The sequence below is a fragment of the Pelophylax lessonae genome (assembly GCF_965119305.1).
Source record: "Pelophylax lessonae genome assembly, chromosome: 8".
NCBI lineage: Eukaryota > Metazoa > Chordata > Amphibia > Anura > Ranidae > Pelophylax > Pelophylax lessonae.
In genome coordinates this window covers 86,165,709-86,185,408 of record NC_138775.1, presented here as the reverse complement: position 1 = coordinate 86,185,408, position 19,700 = coordinate 86,165,709, and the positions used below count along the sequence as shown (strand labels likewise).

Below are 19,700 nucleotides of genomic sequence, written 5' to 3'. Positions count from 1 at the left end.
TGTGGACCAGTCTTCCAAGATGACCTTATCTGTTCTCCCCTTTTTGGGGGGTCACCTATTTTGATCTTCCTGGATGATATCCTTAAGGGTCTTACAGGGGGGGAAGAGTACTCTTCTTCTACAAGCTGCCAAGGACGAGGAGTCTCGTCACAGAGAGCAGGTTCTTCCAGACCTGTAAACAAGCCCTCTTCTGCCTGAAGGGTCGCCCTCAACCGTGACTGAGGTGGGGGGACGTGTTCTCTTCTTTCCAGACACATGGACCTTCCTGATTCAAGATAGGTGGGTCCAAGAGCTGATCCGTTCTGGCTGTAAGAACCTGGTTTCGGTTTTATCCTCCAGTGAGGTTCTTTCCTTCCAATCTGCGTTTGTCCCCAGACCGTCTGTAGGGTCTCTTTAGGGCGGTGCAAGTCTTTCTACTTCAAGGGGTGGTTGTTCTGGTTCCAAAATTGGAACATTTTTAAGGTTTCTAGTCAAATCTGTTTACAGTTCCCAGGAAGGAAGGCAAGGCTTTGAACCACTTGTGCAGGTGCAGAAGTTCCGAACTGGGTTCATAGTGGCATCAAGGACGCTTACCTTCATGTTGAACTGTATGTTGGCCATCAGCTTTCCTCCGCTTGCCATGAGTGGGGGGCATGCTCAATTCATGGTGTTACCCTTTGGTCTCGCTTCAGGTCCTCGGCTGTTCACAAAAGTGTTGGCCCCGGTGCTAGCATTGTTGCGACAGTGGGGGATTGCAGTGCTGGGGTACCTTGACGATCTTCTTCTGCGAGCAGAGCCTCCGACTGCTCTACAGGACAACCTGGACATCACTGTGTGGACCCTGCAGGAGTTCGGTTGGACTTTATACTTCCTGAAGTCTGCTCTGGTTCTGTCCACCAAATTAGATTTTCTGGGTCTGACTCTGGACTTGGCCTCAGCCAGGGTGTTTTCTTCCGCTGGACAAGCTCCAGAAGCTGCAGGATGCTATTCGACTTCTGTTGTCCAACAGTTGGTTGTCTCTCAGGACTTGCATGCAGGTGCTGGGCCTGATGGTGTCTACCTTTGAGGTGGTTCTGTTTGCACAGTTCCACATTAGACCTCTGTAGAGAGAGATTCTTGCCAAGTGGGACAAGAATCCACAGTCTCTATACAATCTGATCCTGCTGAGTTGGGGTACAAGAGGGTCCCTGATCTGGCTGCTTCACTCTCTGAGTCTTCAACAGGGAAACATCCTTCCTTCCCCTGTACTAGACAGTGGTCACCATGGATGCCAGCCTGTCTGGGTGGGGAGGTGTTTTTGGCACTGATTGTGCTCAGGGGCTCTGGACTCTCGGAGTCCAGACTACCAATCAACGTACTGGAATTTAGGATGATCAGACTTTGTCTGGGTTATTGGATGGTTCGTCTTCAGGGGTGTCGGGTATGGATTCAATCAGACAATGCCATGGCCGTGGCATATGTCAATCACCAAGGGGGCACAAAAACTGTCCTAGCGGCTTGAGAAGTAGCCTACATTCTAAGGTGGGCGGAATGTTTTGTTCCAGCTCTCTCTGCCGTGCATATTCCGAGGGTGGAAAACTGGCAGGCAGATTACCTCAGTCGACAGGCCTTGGACCACAGGGAGTGGTCTCTTTATCCGGAAGTGTTTCACCAGCTGTCTCCAGTGGGGAACTACCGAGGTGGACTTGCTGGCCTCTCGTCTCAAAAGGAAGGTGCAGAGATTCGTGGCAAGGTCTTGAGATCCTCTAGCTGACGCCATGGATGCACTGGTGGCTCCTTGGGTCCAGTACCGTCTGATATACGCCTTTCCCCCTCTCAAATTTCTGCAGAGACTTCTACAGGGGATCGAGGCAGAAGGAATTCCGGTCATCCTTGTGGCCCCAGACTGTCCTCGCCGGTCTTGTTATGCAGATCTAGTTCAGCTGGTCGTCGATGTCCCTTGGTGACTCCCTCTCAGAGAAGACCTGTTGGCCCAAGGGTCGATCTTCCATTCTGCTTTGCAGTTGCTGGCTTTAACAGCTTGACTGTTGAAAGCAAGGTTCTGAAGGGTAGGGGTTGTAGGACTCAGTGATTCCCACGCTGTTAAAGGCTAGAAAATCTACCTTTAGGAAGATTTACCATTGCGTTTGGAAAGCATGCATTGCTTAGTGTGAGTCTATGGGGGTTTCTCCCCGTTCTTTTTCGGTAACTCGCATTTTGGCGTTCCTACAAAGAGGTGTGGAACAGCGTCTGGCCCTGGGTATCATCAAGGGCCAGGTTTCAGCCTTGGTGATTTTTATTTCAATGTCCTTTAGCTACGCATTCCTTGGTTCACACCTTTGTTCAGGGGGTTTGCCACTTGGCTCCACCTGTGCGGTCTCCGTTGCATTCGTGGGATCTCAATTTGGTACTATCGGTTCTTCAGAAACCGCCTTTTGAAAATATTTGTGAGATTCCTCTGCTCACATTGTCCCAGAAGGGAGCCTTCTTGGTGGCAATTACTTCGGCACGCAGGGTGTCCAAGCTGTCAGCCTTGTCTTGTCGTTCACCTTATCTGGAGGTTCACAGAGATTAAGTGGGGCTTTGCCCTTGTCAGTCGTTCCTTCCTAAGGTTGTCTCTGGTTTCCATCTGAATTAATGTGTTGCTTTCCCTGTGTCCTAAGCTTAAGCATCCTAAGGACCTTGCCTTGCATTCTCTGGATGTGGTTCGGGAGAGATCAGGGTGTACCTGGCGGCAACCGAGTCGTTTAGGAAATCAGACTCACTTTTTGTCTTTACAGATGGACCTCACAAAGGGTTGGCTGCGTTTACCGTGACCATTTTCAGATGGATCAGCCAGACTGTAGTGCAGGCATATTCAATCAAGGGTCAGGTTCCTCCTTTCCCTGTTAAATCGCATTCTACGCTGGTGCTTAGTGCTTCCTTGACCTTCCACCGTCAGACGTCAGTGATGCAGGTTTGCAAGGCGGCCACCTGGTCGTCTGTGCACACTTTCACAAACTTCCACAGTAGATGTGTTGGCATCTGCGGATGCTGCTTTTGGCCACAAGGTTTTGCAGGCGGCTGTTTGAGAGGACTTGGTCCTCTTTGAGGGTGTATTGTTTTTTTTCAGGTGAGCTCCAGTTGTTCCAGGTTGAGCTCCATGTTACCTGGTTGGCTAGTTTTAGCCTTTGGGAATTTTTTCTGCTGTGTTTTTCTCACCCCTCATATTACACTGATTTGGGACGTCCCAATGGTCAAGAAGATTCTGGAGCTGTGTCCATCAATGAATGAAAGAGAAAATTTGATTTTGTCCTACCGTAAAATCCTTTTCTCTGATGTTCATTGACGGACACAGCACCCAACCCTCTATTGAGTTGGGTTATTTTTCTTCTGACACTGCTTGCAACAAAACTGAATGCCTATAGCAGGAAGTGGGGGTATATCCCCTGGGACTGAACCATAGGTGTGGTAAAGTTTTTCCTGCCTAGTGTCCTACACCTCTAGGGGGCAGCATAACCCAATAGTCAAGAAGATTCTGGTATCCGCCTAGTAACATCAGAGAAAAGGATTTTACGGTAAGACAAAAATCCACTTTTTTCTTTGTCAAGGATAAAAATACAAAATATAAAAAAAAATAAATGTGACAAAAACTAAAATCAAAAGAAATCTATAAATTACGTGTTGGTCTAACAGTGCATGAATGCCAAGTCTTTTGTTGATTCCTCAACAAACTTCCTAACTTTGACAACTATTCCTCCATAAGACTCCACTGCAACACCTAAGAATGCATACAATGGTAATACATAATATTCTCCTCTTCAGGACCATCACAGTCCACATGACAAGGAACTTTCGGTAGGTGTGCACATCTTTTTGCAATCAGAGCAAACTGAGCTTTAACTTTTTCAGACAGCTGACATGACAAGTATCAATGTTCTTCAGATATTAAAAAGCTTTTAAAAGCACTCTTCTCTATCAATGCTATTTGTGACTGATTTCCTAAAGCTCAGGAATGAGGGAGGATATTTTTGAAGATGGCGTCACTCAGATTTTTAGTCCAACATTAGATCATTAACAAAAAATTCCATAAAGCCGTTGCCTTTTTTTTTTTTTTCTGCTGAAGTAAATCTTTGTTATAGAGGTAATAAGACCTAGAATAAAAAAAAACAAAAATGTCTTAATACAAGGAGAAGCCATTCTCCTTTAGTATATTTGTGTTATTCAACTGTCATCCAAACTAAACTGTCTACACTATTCTGAATTCAATGAAATCTTTATCATGAACAATAGGCTGTCTCAAAAGGGGGGCCCATCACGTATGCCTGGGATCAGCGACCCTACAGTGGACCAGGAACATATAAGTATAGAGACAAAAGACTTGGAGAGCACAGAATACAGGACTTAACAAGAATGGCAGGAATATAGTGCAGCACTGGGATGCTAGTCTTACAGGCAGTCAGTAAAACGAAATGCTAGTATGAACCACTTGCAGCACTGGAGTACAGGGTTCACAGGAAGGCAGGTGCAAAAGATACAGTTAATGTATAGAAGGATTCTAAGACAGGAAGGATATCTAATGGTATTATCTGGGGAGAACACAGCATGTCCGCACATGCAACAATGGTGAGGGCCCTTAAAAGGGCCGAGGCGCAGAGTCTAAGGAACTGCCTTGTCTTCTCCAGAGCTCTTGAAGGTAAAGATGAGATGAGCTGCAGACAGTTTCCAGGTTGCGGCCCTCTTATTTACTGAAACAGGCATCTACCTAGAACTAAGGGCCAATAGACAATTGAGAATCCCTTGAAGCGCTGAGGTGCTGGGATCACTGAACAGTAGGGAGTAAAGTTCAAGCTGACAGGTGTGCATGGAAACACACAGACACTGGGGACAAATACACAAAGACACACAAGACAGCTAGAAGTGAGTAGCCATGCAAACAGACAAACAGGAATATATAAGAGCAGGTAGCATTGCACGCCGACACTGAACGGGCTTGAAATATACTTGGAGTCACAAAGGAAGACTTCTAGGAACATAAATGTGCAAAGCCTGGGGCAATGAGCCACGTTAGAATGAAAAGAGATGCCTGAATGGGCATGTAGCTAATCGAAATTAGGTTTACCCAGTCTTAAACACAAGTCTTATGGGACAGGTAACAGCAGAACCTTATAAGTTAAAGTAATGGAACTACATGTACACGCATACCTGCTGATTTATGGGAATAGAGGAGCAAAATAGCAAAGCTGAAGATCTGTGACATAGGCCTAATTTAAAATCTTAACAATACCCAAGTAATCTTAATAATCAATGTAGTAACACTGATCTGCATTCAATATATTTCTTAGCATATTATAGGGGTTAAAATAGAGCAACAATTATTCAATTCAATCTTTAGCAATCTTCTTTCTCACAATAATCTAAAACTATATAGGACAGGAGATGCTTAATCCTATGGGGCAAAGAAACAAATTAATGACAACTCATACATGTCAGACCAGAACACAACAAAGAAGGTCTAATACCCAATACTGTAAAAAGGCAACTAGAAACTGCTAAGGGCAATACAAACTCAAATGACTGCACCAATATTAGCAAATGGGGGGGTGGTGAAACCCATAAATATTTACATATGAAAACAGACTAATAAACCGTAAGAAAACTATTTGGAACAATACTTCCATTGGTGAATTGTCTTTGAAGGCTGTGATCTACTTTTTTCTGAAAGTCTTACAGAAATCAAACCAGGGCATAGAACTCATCTGAGGAATAAGCATCAATACATTTTAGTAACAAAACATTATATTTTCCTCCTAAAAATAAACCAAAGTTTAGAAGTGATATAAATATCCCCACGCTGTGGTATATTATGGCGCTTTTCCACTGCATGGTACGGCTCGGTATGGCATGCTTTGGCGCTTTTCCACTGCATGGTACCGCATGGTACGTGTTTGAACGGTTCGGTACGGCGGCGCTTTTCCACTACATGGTATGGCTCGGTACGGCTCTCTTATGGCTCTTTACCACTGCATGGTAAGTCTCGGTATGGCTCTCTTATTTGGTACCACCTCGGTTGGGGTTCCAAGCGTGCCGTACCTATACCAAATCCCACAATCCTTCGCATGCAGCCTGATTGGTCCTCACTACTAGCCACTAATTGGTCAGAGAATTGTCGCCATCATCGGATTTGCGACACCACCAAGCCATACCCATGCAGTTGCGTGAACTCTCCTTCCTCAGCATATTGTACAGCACTGGAGGATTATCACTACAGCTCAGAGCAGCGCCTGTGTGTGAACTCTCCTGTTCCTCAGAATATTGTACAGCACTGGAGGATTACAGCACACACAACACACACACACACCACACACAGACAACACACACAACACATAGACAACGCACACACACAACACACAGAAAACACACCACACACAACACACACACACCACACACACCAAACACACACACAACACATACACGACAGTGCTAAAGCTTACCCTTGTGCGCCATTGAGCAAGCCTGTCGTCCTCTGTGCTTTGTTGTAGGAGTTCCCATACTCTCTTGGTTTTTTTCTGCAGTATTTAGTTTTGCTGCCACCAACCTTCCTTTGTAAAAAAACGTTTTCGTTGTGCCGTGAAAAGAATCCACATGCCGAGAATCAAGAACGCCATTGCTTCCATAGGCTCCATTGCTCATGCTGTGTCGCGTTATGATGATGTCACGGCAGTAGAGGCGGCGCAACTACGTTGTAATCCCGCTCACTTACTACTAAAGTGGAAAAGCAAACCGAGCCGAGTAGAGCCTATACAGTGCCGAAAGGTGCCGACTCGTACCACGCAGTGGAAAAGCAAACCGAGCTGAGCAGGGCCAAGTGGAGCCAAGCCGGTACTCGCAGTGGAAAAGCGCCAGTAGTGTGGTAATTACTAATCAGACTGCTTCTAGGTGAAAGGTGTGTGTTCCTTTAAAATTGAATGGTGAAACCTGCAGTGTCTGTGTTCAGAATAATATTAGTGACCAAAAAATGTGAATGTAATTAAACATAAAAACTTCATACAGTGTTAGGAAAGCTTATGCATAAAACACATATACATAAAAAATTCCAACATTTTAAAACATGTGCAGGTAAAAGTTCATAAATCCATAAGGTGCTGTGGATCTTTTGTGCCACAATTATTGCTTGGAAAGCAATCACTTATGTTTTAAAAAATTCAAAATGTTTTTTAAAAAAATTCAACAATCAAGGTTCTTTGGAAAACTTTTCCAAGACATCGACTTATGGAAATAAGCACAGCACAAGGGGAAATCACAGTAAGCAGAAAGTTATCTTACCATTGCCGGTAGAGATGAATTCCGAGGCTGTGTTGTCCTGTTCTGTGTCTTTAGCAATGTCTGTAGAGTTTCCCCTTCCGGCTCGAAGGACCAATTGTAGAGGAAACCCCCAAAACTCACGGGTTTCAGTGACATTTTGACTGTTGAAGCCAAATTGAAAAATAGATGTATTTATTATACAAGCATGTAGGTAGTAATACATCCCTGGAGAGCAGCACAATCACAATACATGATGTGAGTTTCAAAAGAATAGCTCTCTGGCTGGCTAGGGCAGTGGTCCTCAACTCTGGTCCTCAGGCCCCACTAACAGGCCAGATTTTAAGTATTACCTTGAGGAGATGCAGACTAGAGTACTGCAATCACTGAGCAGCAAATTATATCACCTGGGATGTATTTCAGTTATCTTGCAAACCTGGCCTGTTAGTGGGCCCTGAGTACCAGGGTTGAGGACCACTTGGCTAGGGGATCTAATACAATTTATATGGCCTAAGATAGGTGGGACTTTCTCCAAAGTTTCATCTGTGTCTCTGATGACATTCATTGATATGCCAATAGCTGTTCACATATGCTTGTTACTTCCAGTAGTTTGGTACAGGTCTTCAAAGGCAGAGATAACTACCTTCCCAGGAGGTGTAAATAGCATTTGAACACAACCGATGCAGGTTTTACACAATATGACTGCTAACAAAATATGCATCCAATATATTTGCTTAATCATAAATAAATGTTTGATAATCATAAATAAATGTTTGATAAATAAAATGGCTATTCCATTTACCCTATCAATAAGTAACATTATTTTGTTTCTTACATGTATTTATAGTACTTGAGCCTATTTGCTCACCAGAATGTGACGGTAATGCCACATGCAGGACTGACAATGAATGTGTATGTAACCCTGACTATGAGGGAGATGGGAGAACATGCAACGGTAAGTTCATCTAGGTACAAAAAAATTGAAATGGTTTCATAAAGCAGTGATAAAGTAGAACAATTAATAAAAAAAAGAATAATTTACAAATAAATATGGGTATGTTTTCCTTTTTTGGTAGGTTTTGGTAGTGTTTAAACTCCTAGTACCGTCTGTATCCCCATAGAGGAGACCTTTCTTGCACCTTTCACAATGTGAGTGGAAGCTCCTCAAAGGGTACACAAACAGATTCTCTTTTGCTTCTACACCACCAACACTTCAACAGTGGTTTGCCAGGGTGAATGATATCCAAACTATGAAAGACTTTACTTGAGCCCTCAGGGATAAGCCAGCAGATGAGTTTAGGAAATGGTATTATTGTGAGGAATTTAAATGCTCATCCAGATATAAACAAATGTAAACAGGAGCCTAGTACCCATCTCCCCCCCCCCTCTTTTATGTTTAATTTTTTCCCTATCGTCTTGTGGTTTATCAGGTTTAAGCCCTCACCCCCACTCCCCTTTCTTTATTCCCAGACCTTACTCCCATACCCTTTGCCTAAGGCTTTTTCCCAAGATGTTAAAAGTTGGAGTCGTTTCACTGAATATCATATGCCAAAGTATAAAACTGTTCCTTACTGTGTATTGTGTGTCAATGCGTTGTGTACGCTTGGATTATACATTGGGATGTGGTCAGCTGCCTTGTACGTGTTCATAGATTGTTTGGAAGTTTTGGGTATTTTATTTTACTATTACCTGATTTTTCCTGTTCTGATTAAATTCTCAACTAAATATTGTTAAAAAAAAATAAAATGACTTGCCTCCTACTCAAAGATATCAGTATACAGACTTGTATCCCCATAGCTGCTGGACCAGCAAATTGCAACTGCTTCCCACCCCCACCCACAGTGATGATCCATGACTTAGCAATACGCTCACTAAACTGCCACCCTCTGTAGATGATCATACTCCACTTCCTTTGACTCTGTTCATTATGAAATAAAGTCCTGTGTAAGCCCTAAACTATGACACAGTTCTGAGTTCTCCCTCTGCTAAGTGACAATGCTGGATGTACAAGCACTGAGCTGGAGCTGGTCACATGCGCCCTATACCTAGAAGTACCTAGTGTTTCTTTTGGCTCCCAAAGATCAAAGTGTCAGGAGACCAAAGCAAAGGAGAATATGTGCTACTGGTGGGGTTAAAGAAACTTGCCTTAACCTTTATGGATGGTTGGATTTAATAATATTTTTTGGAAAGTTTGTACATTTTTAACTTCCCTGGCGGTATGATTATGTCCAGATTTCTGTGCTAAAAGCGGTACATTGTTTTGCACAGAAATCTGTTTTACATTTTAAAACTCACCTTCCCCTGCGATCCCCCCGCCATCCTCCCGCTGTCCTCCTGCTGTGTGCTTGGCCCCGATGCCGACACCTGTCTTCCAGTTCCCTTCCCTGCAAGCGTTGCGACGCAGGGGGTGGAACCCGCGGCAATTTAAAAAATGTAAATACACTAAATGACATGATACAAAGTTGTGATCCTAACGGATTACACTGTATCATGGCATTCCACCACAGGATTGCACCTGGTGACTTTTCCAGTGCCCTGCCTGTGCTTTTCCAGTTCTTTGTGCCTGGAAAATCGAGAACGACCATGGCGTCCAAAAGCGTTCTTTTTGTGCAAAACGCTTTTAGACAACTGGAAAACATTGACAGTGAAACGGAGTTACTTGAAGAACTGAGCGATAGCGATTCGTGGGAAAATTCGTCATCAGGTACGGAAAGTGATGACAGCAACTATTCTGATGTCTCTTTCTGGCACATAGCTCAGTTGGAAATTCTAAAGAATCATTTGATATACTTCCCAAATTCCACAAGCTATGTGCCAGAAAGAGACATCAGAATCGTCGCTGTCATCACTTTCCGTACCTGATGACCAATTTTCCCACGAATCGCTATTGCTCAGTTCTTCAAGTAACTCCTTTTCTCTGTTGCTGTTTTCCAGTTCGTCTAAAAGCGCTTTTGCGCAAAAAAAAAAACGCTTTTTGGATGCCATGGTGGTTCAAAATTTTCCAGGCACAAAGCACTGGAAAAACACAGGCAGGGCACTGGAAAAGTCACCAGGTGCAATCCTATGCTAAAATGGCATGATACAGTGTGATCTGTTAGGATCACAGCTTTATATCATGTCATGTAGTGTTTTACACTTTTGAATTTGCCGCCGGTTCCACCCCCCTGTGTCACAACACTCGCAGGGAGGGAACCGGTAGGCAAGTGCCGGCAATCGGCCATGCACAGAGCGCAGAGAGAGTGTCAGGATGCCAGGGAGGATGGCGGGGGATCGCAGGGAAGGTGAGTAACATTGCGGGGTAATCCCGAGTGTGGCTCGGGGTTACCGCTTTTGGTACTGAAAATTAACCCCGAGCCACACTCGGGAATACCGCCAGGGAGATTAAACGGAGATATTATTTCTCTTTTCAACTAATATATATTGTACAGTATAAGGCTCGGTTCACACTGGTGCGATGCGTGAAACCCTGCAAATCCAGTGCGGGTTCCCGCATCGCACCTGAATCTCCGGCGGTTCACACTTTCCTCTGCAAACCACTGGGGGTGTCAATACAAATTTAATGACACCCCCAGATCGGTTTGCAGTGCGAACTGTGAATTTGGACAGGAATCACATTGCATGTGAACACCCATGCGATCCGATTCTGGTGCAGACAAAAAAAAGGGTCCTGCACAAGTTTGGTCTGAATGCGATGCAAATTCAGCCATTCAGTTTATATGGCTGAATTTGCATCACACAGACATCGCATGTGATCTGAACAGCAATGCGGTGTGAATCACATGAGATGTCTGGCATTGCACCAGTGTGAACCAACCCTTACAGTTATATTACTTATAAATTATAATCTTTCCTACCTTTTCATGCTAAAAAAAAAAAAAAACATTTAACATGTTCTGGAGTTGCACTTAAAAACAGTTCACATTACTAAATTTTAGGTATTTACTATAGTTGACTGTTGAACTTTGCTGTTAAATATATCATCTGGCTGATATGATGCTGTTCTGTTTTGTTGGATTAAGACAGATCTAAAATGCTCTTACATCAGTTCAGTATTCCCTCACTGTGTTCCTTCATTCTGCAGTTATTGACCAATGCCAGATGTACAATGGCGGGTGTAGTCCCAATGCTCAGTGCTCTATGGTTGGGACAAAGGTTTCATGTACATGTCTTCCTGGATATGAAGGAGATGGCAATGTGTGCACCCCAATCAATCCTTGTGTAGATGGGGAAAATGGAGGCTGTAGTGAACATGCAACATGTATTTACACTGGTCCGGTAAGTGCACAGCTACATCCCTATACTGTAGGTATTTACGCAAGGATATGCTTGTGCCTTAGGTACATGCCTACTGATTGCCTATTCTTAACCACTTTAAGAGCGGAAGATTTTGCTGCTCAGTGACCAGGCCACTTTTTTCAACTTGGCACTGTGTGAATTTAACTGACAGTTGCCCGATCATGCAATGCTGTACCCAAACGAAATTTATGTCCTTTTTTCCCACAAACATAGCTTTCTTTTGGTGGTATTTGATCACCTCTGCGCTTTTTATTTTTTGCGATATTAATAAGAAAAGCGAAAATTTTGCGAAAAATTTAAATTTTCTACTTTGACTGTTAAAAAATATCCAATGTATTCAATTTTTTTCATATATTTAGGCCAAAATGTATTTAGCTACATGTCTTTGACAAAAAAATTCTCAATGGGCGTATTTTTATCCACTTTAAGACCGGAAGATTTTACCCCCTTCCTGACCACCATTTACCCCCTTCCTGAATATCAAAATTTAAGGAAAGAAATGCTTGAAATATATCATTGTGTGTAACGCATCTATATAAAATATGAGTTTCACTTTTTGAATTGAATTACTGAAATAGATGTACTTTTTGATATTCTAATTTTATGAGATGCACCTGTAAGTAATCATGTTAATAACTACATTGCAGCACAGTTCACAGTAAATACAGTAATCAATGTCAGCAGTCAAACAAATTTTAGCATTATTAATAACATTCAAAATACTTTAAAAGGGAAAGAATCATCAAAATGAAACATGGATAGATCCTTAAATGCATATATAGTGTATTCATGGATCACATAGATCCGCATACATACATCCCCTTAAAGAGGTTGTAAACCCATGAAGGTTTTTTTTTTTTTTTTTTTCTGTAACCTGAAAGAGAAACACATAATGAGCTAGTATGCATCGCATACTAGCTCATTATGAAATACTTACCTAAGAACGAGCCCCCGCCGTGCCGCTCACTCACCTGTATGACGGGCGACATGTCCAGTCACCCGTCTTCCGGGATCGCGGCATCCGGCCATCTGATTAGCCGGAGCCTCGGTGACGTCACTCCCGCGCACGCGCGCGGGAGCCGGCGGTCACGGCACGGGGCTCTGAAGAAACGGCACCAGCGTCCGTTCCTTCAGAGCGCATGCGCCAGTGACGTCACTGGCTGCATGTAAGGTAAATATCTCCTAAACGGTACATGTTTAGGAGATATTTACACTACCTATAGGTAAGCCTTAATATAGGCTTACCTATAGGTAAAAGTGTCAGAGGAGGGTTTACTTCCTCTTTAATATGAAAGTCCAACTTCATAAATTAGTGTTGCGTATGAATAAAGACTGGTATTAAAATGGTATGTTTTTGTAATGTAAAGTGTGATGTGGTACGTCTTACACTCCTTGCAATTTCTTACAGGGTCTAGAAGTCTTTCCACTCTCTGAACTCCTTGTGGGACACCACTTGAGCAATTGTGAGGGTTAATTACATGTTTGCCAATCCCACTCCTGGTTCTTACCAGCTATGGCATGTCCCATCTCCAAATATGACCAGCTATGGCATGTCCCATTTGAGACAGAACATTTTTTCTGTCTCAAAATTTTGCTCAAAATCCTCCAAAAGTTGAATTAATCAAGAAGCATGATTTTAAATCACACTATGTGAAATTATCCCTACCCTTTTCCAATATTTTCCAGTATATACTAAATCTCCCGAATAGTGGACAGCGCATATTAATAAAAACAAGTTAGAAAAGAAGACATACAAGCAAACCGTTATTGAAAATAAAAGGGATGAACATTACAGGAAGATTAAAGTATTTCACTTGTTCCAGGGGTTTAGATGAAAAGTTTCTGGAACATATCCCAGTCAGTAATTGGACCACATATACTGTATATGAATAGATCTCACATCTCTACTATATACGGTCTGAGATCAAAGTAGAGTTACCACCTTCTTTGCCTGTCTAATATGATAGGAAAGGCTGGCATCTTTAAGTAATCTGCACAGGCATGTTTTAACTTAAAGTGATTGTTTATTAATTAAAATAAATAAACATGTTATACGTACCTGCTCTGTGTAATGGTATTGTGCAGAGCAGCCACAAACATCCTCTTCTTGGGTGCCCTGCCAGAGTTGTGGGCTCCTCTTGTGCTTCATGCACCACCATAGGAAGCCTTTCTATGATGGCACACCCACGGGCTCAATCTCGAGCCAGGCTGTGTGCATGCATTGACACACAGCATGGACCAGCTCTGCCCCCTCTGACACTGCTCACAGGATTTGATTGAAACAGCAGGTGCCAATGGCTTCTGCTGCTGGCCCTGTAAGCAATGAGAGAGGACAAAGCCACTGCAAATGGGCACAATTGAGATCAGGCTCATGTACGGGGGGGGTGGGGGGGGGTGGTACAGATACTCATGTACAGGCTCATGTACAGGGGGGGTACAGGTACAGGCACATTTTTTCACCCTAACCACTTGCCGACCGTATACTGTAGATATATACGTCGGCAAGCTGGCTCTCCCAGGCAAAACCACGTATCGGTATGTCATTTGCCTGGAAGGAGCTAGGGGGCGAGCGATCGTCAGCGGGGAAGCGGCGTGTGTCATGCGGCTCCGATTGCCGCTTGACACTCTTGATCTCTCCCGGCTGACAGAGAAGGATGGTCGGCTGATGTAAACACAGCCGTCCGTCCTTCTCCCTCAGATGATCACAGAGCCCATGTGATCCTGCTATATAGGATCGCATGTCTCTGTGTTCATCTCACAACCCCAACCCCCCCCCCACAGTTAGAATCACCCCCCTAGGCTTACATTTACCCCTTGATGACCAACAATGTTAACCCCTTCCCTGCCAGTGTCATTATTACAGTAACAGTGCATATTTTTAGCACTGATTACTGTAGTAATGTCACTGGTGCCCCAAAAGTGTCAAAAATGTCAGTTAGGGGTCCTATCTGTCCGCCACAATTTTATTTAGGTACTGCGTTGCACGACCGCGCAATTATCCGCTAAAATAACGCAGTGCCGAATCGCAAAATAGGGCCTGGTCAAAAGGGGGGAAAATCCTCTGTTCTGAAAGTGGTTAATGCAGGGAATACATTCAAATCCAGCCTTTAGAACCACTTTAACTAAACCTTTAAAACCCAACTCCAAATGATCCCCCCTTGTGGTCCCCATCAGCAGTATGTTATGTTATGTTTTTTTTTGTTTTTGTTTTGTTTTAGTTCTCACCTTTTCTAAAGTCTTCAGGCTGGTCAGAAATGAGTTCAACTGTCAGATGTAACTTATTTCTCTTTCAGAATACACGGAGATGTGAATGTCATGATGGTTATGTGGGCAATGGTGTCCAGTGCCTTGAAAAATACACTCCACCTATTAACCGATGCCTACAAGAAAATGGAGGCTGTGACCCACTTGCAGTCTGCACCGATCTCCACTATGAAGGTACTGGGAATGTGGAATTTCTGTTTGCAATTATGAATTGTTGCTAAAAAATAGCTCAATAAAATAATTCTTTATCACTAATACAGTACACTGCAGACAAACATAAACACTTTGAATTTCAATGGGTGCAGTTAACTTTGATTCTTACATACATTTTCTGCACAATACCTAAATCATTACTGGTATTCTTATATACTGAGTTCCCAGAATATGAGCCTGTGCAAAGTTCGAACCAATAGTCCCCCGCTTTAAAGTACCCTCCCGTCTCCTAACCCACAGTTGCCTCACCCAATCATGCAAGAACATGCAGGCTGCTGGAGAGTCCTCCTTTAAAAAAAAATACTAGTTGCCTGGCTGTTCTGTTCCAGTGGCTTTAATACCAGCAAAACACATGCTCCCTGCTTATTGCTTAGCTTTAGCTGTAAGTCAGGGGGGGGCACGTCAAACCCTGGGTGGGGTCGCCGCTCTACCACAGTCCCATCTGCACTTTTCTACCCAGCTGCAGACTCTACAAAAGATTGTTTGGCAGCCATAACGAAACGAAAGATTATTAACCCAGACTGGAACTTTTACATTTCTAAAGAAGTTTTAATGGGGCTTTAAGATATTATAAATGCTGTGTTACAGCTATGGTTATTGCTTTTTTTCAGAGAAAACAGCCGGAGTTTTTCATTTGCAGTCCCCGAAAGGCAAATATCAGTTCACATATGAAGAAGCAGTCAGTGCATGCAACTCAGAGGGGGCAAGCATTGCCACTTTCCAGCAGCTGTCTGCTGCCCAGCAGGTATATGATTTTTGATAGATATCCTATACTTGGCCTTTTCACAAAAAAATGGGGAGAGACGGAAGGTCACGGTGAATACAGTCATTTAAATCTGTTTTAAGAGTGGAAATTAATAATCGTACGATACAAGACACGTGACTGGTTTTAATAGATTATAGGTTTTATGCAGACTACCTTCAGGTGATTGGACAATGGTAACTTGCTAGGACTGACCCATGAAAACACCCATATAACCCTGCCCACTGCTTGAGACCCCCTTTTTTTTTTTTTTTTTTTTTTTTAGGAGATCGACCTGTTCTGCTCAGGAGATGTATTTTTCTCTTCTAACCATTCAGTTTATTTTCTCCTAAAGAGGAGCTCCAGGCTCTGTCAGAAAAATACTGTAGCTGCTGACTTTTAATATTAGGAAACTAATCTTTCCACAAATCCAGCGGTATCTTCACCCAAGCCGATTTTTCAATCGGCTCTCGGGTGCTGCCACCACCGTTTCTGGTAAGGGAAACTGGCAGTGAAGCTTTGCGGCTTCACAGCCGGTTCCCTACTGCGCATGCGCAAAATGCTCTGAGGAGGCGGGCAAAACGTTTGGATGACGTCACCTGGTTTTGACAGGTACTTGCTTCCCCCCCCCCCCCCCCGAAAGGTGCCAAATGTGGCAGCAGAGGGAGGGAGGAGGCAAATAAGCAGAGCTTCCCCTTTTGGGTGGAGCTCCACTTTAGGTTTCTTTTAAGGTCTAAAAGCTTACTACCGATGACTACCTAACAGTCTTTGGATCAGTTACTCTGTGTGTACCATGGGGACTGTACCCACTATGGGGGAGTCTTCCTGTAATGTTTGTTTTGAGCACTTATCCTGCATTAAGCACTCACCTTGGCATGTAGTGCAATATGTGGAGTTAGTTGTAGGGTGCTAAACAGCTCCGCCATACAGGCCCAGGACTGTGGTGAATTTCTATGGTTCCCAGATCCTGAAGAGCCCTTCCGGAGTATGTCCACCATAACAGGCGAAACCTGGGTTTCCCTGTATATTGGCACCAGTTTGTGTTTTAAGTAACTCAGTCTTTAGTGTATGTGGTTTTGTAGGCAGATGATACGGGAGTTATTCACTTTATTGTATTAAATTTTGACATTTTGTCACAAATGTATCTCAACACAAGCAATTTAAATTTGGCAGTTTCCTGCTATCTACTGTAGTCTGAGGAGGATGCGGTAACTGTGTCATGCCTCCCAGATAAAGCATTCCTGCCTGCTTTTTTCGTCAAAAACACACACAACACATTGTGGCACTTCTCCTGCCATCGTCTACAGATACACAGCCACAGGTCAGCACCTGGGTTATTGCGGCTCCTGTATCCAAGCACACTAAATCCCATCTATTCCACATTCTATAACCGTGAGTACTCCATAGGAGATCTCTTCACTTAGAAATGGCTTATCACAGGTGGAGGGGGAGCTGGCACAAAAGCACCAAATAGCATGCGTCCTGCAGATGACCTACAGGAAACCCAAACACCGCTCAAGATGATAGCTGTTCCCATGTCCTATTATAGCACTGTTCTCATTATCTGACTCCCTCCCAGGCATGCACCATGTTGCCTTCAAAAGCAGATTTCGCTGTCACTATGTCTAAATACTTTGGAAATATTTCAGTGCTTCTAGAACCTTTTGGTTTTCATAGGCCAAACACACTACACATCATCTTTACACCCTGACCCTGTTCAGGATTCTGGAACCTTCTTAACTTGAGAAAGTTATGAAGAAAATTATTGAAGACCCTGTTTTTTGTAGAGTAAACAGCAGAGGATTTTCATCCCCTTGCATTTTACGAGTTTCATGCTATGTCTTTCACCTTAACTGCTCTCCACTGTTGACTAATTGACACAGTGCACACTACTTTGTCTAGGAGCACCTGACTCTCCACAGCCTAAACAAGTCCCTATGGGCACTAAAAAACTGCAAGAAAGTCAAGAAAGACTTTTAAATATACGCATAAATTGATGAGGACAGCCTCACTTTTTGCTAAAATGTGTCCTATGGATCCTGCCATTTAATTTTCTAATAAACACCTTCTAGTTCCTACTGAGAATATTCCCTCTTTTAAGGATTCCATTGATAGGCATCTGGAGGTCATTTTAAAGGCCTTCTTTGCCCTTGTGGGTCTTGCCCTACATCCAGTTATTGCTGCTATGCCCAACTATTGCTAGTTGAACAAGACAAATAAACGTGTCTTTAGGGACTCTGCTATCTTAGAACAATTGCAGCTGATGCTCTCAGCATTATTTTTTTGTGTTGAGGCTCTACAGGAGCCTTTTCCAACCATTTTAACATGGAGGAACCCTTAAAATAACTTATTTGTGGCCATTGGGAAGAATCCCCCTCTTACATATAGCTAAAAAGATTATAGGTGACAGTCGTAACTTATCTAAGAGGCAGAAATTGCTTATTGCTCAAGGAACCCTAGGGCTCCACAGAACCATGGTTGAGAAACCCTGCTCTACAGAATGTAATTGGCCAATTCTCTAGAACAGGGGTCCTCAAACTATGGCCCGCGGGCCGCATGCAGCTGCCAGGGTCCTGAAGCAGGCCCTGACCGGCCCTGACTGCCTGTCACTCACTGAAGCTCTAATAGGCTTCAGAAAAGGGTGGACCCGGGGCGCAGAGCACTGCGCCCTAGCCCACCCATTTGTGTGACAATAGCGAATGAAAATTTGCTATTGTCACACGGATCCTCCTCCTGGCCAATCAGGAAGCGGATCCGAGACCCGCTTCCTGATTGGCCGAAAGGATGAACCCATGCCATTGACTGAGGAGGAGGCGGGAGGACTCGAGGAGACACGGGGGACTGAGGAGAAGCCGCCGCTGCAGGTAAGTGCACTGGTCTCTCTGCATTGATCGGGGCACGGCACACTGTGGTCACTCTGCATTGAAAGGGGGCACTATGTGGTCACTCTGCATTGAAAGGGGGCACGCTGTGGTCACTCTGCATTGAAAGGGGGCACGCTGTGGTCACTCAGCATTGAAGGGGGCACGCTGTGGTCATTCTGCATTGAAGGGGGCACGCTTTGGTCACTCTGCATTGAAGGGGGGCACGCTGTAGTCATTCTGCATTGAAAGGGGGCACGCTGTGGTCACTCTGCATTGAAGGGGGGCACGCTGTAGTCATTCTGCATTGAAAGGGGGCACGCTTTGGTCACTCTGCATTGAAGGGGGGCACGCTGTAGTCATTCTGCATTGAAAGGGGGCACACTGTGGTCACTCTGCATTGAAAGGGGGCACGCTGTTGTCACTCTGCATTGAAGGGGGGCACGCTGTAGTCATTCTGCATTGAAAGGGGGCACGCTGTGGTCACTCTGCATTGAAGGGGGGCACGCTGTAGTCATTCTGCATTGAAAGGGGGCACGCTTTGGTCACTCTGCATTGAAGGGGGGCACGCTGTAGTCATTCTGCATTGAAAGGGGGCACGCTGTGGTCACTCTGCATTGAAAGGGGGCACGCTGTGGTCACTCTGCATTAAAAGGGGGCACGCTGTGGTCACTCTGCATTGAAAAGTGGCACGCTGTGGTCACTCTGCATAGAAAGGGGGGCACGCTGTGGTCACTCTGCACTGAAAGGGGGCACGCTGTGGTCACTCTGCATTGATGGGGGCACGCTGTGGTCACTCTGCATTGATGGGGGCACTCTGTGGTCACTCTGCATTGATGGGTGCACGCTGTGGTCACTCTGAATTGATGGGGGCACGCTGTGGTCACTTTGCATTGATGGGGGCACGCTGTGCTCACTCTGCATTGAAAGGGGGCATGCTGTGGTCACTCTGCATTGAAAGGGGGCACGCTGTGGTCACTCTGCATTGAAAGGGAGCACGCTGTGGTCACTCTGCATTGAAAGGGGACATGCTGTGGTCACTCTGCATTGAAAGGGGGCACGCTGTGGTCACACTGCATTGAAAG

The 19,700-nt window shown here is 44.3% G+C and overlaps 1 protein-coding gene across 1 annotated transcript in view; it reads left to right on the top strand.

Moving 5' to 3' along the window:
* Positions 1-19,700, top strand: part of STAB1 (stabilin 1) — a gene marked incomplete at its 3' end in the record, with an annotated part of 476,721 nt that overhangs the window by 394,829 nt on the left and 62,192 nt on the right. The window contains exons 57-60 of the mRNA XM_082266286.1: positions 8,087-8,194; positions 11,321-11,514; positions 14,829-14,973; positions 15,624-15,757. Of these exons, the coding sequence (XP_082122412.1) occupies positions 8,087-8,194; positions 11,321-11,514; positions 14,829-14,973; positions 15,624-15,757 (581 nt within the window). The remainder of the gene's footprint in view (positions 1-8,086; positions 8,195-11,320; positions 11,515-14,828; positions 14,974-15,623; positions 15,758-19,700) is intronic.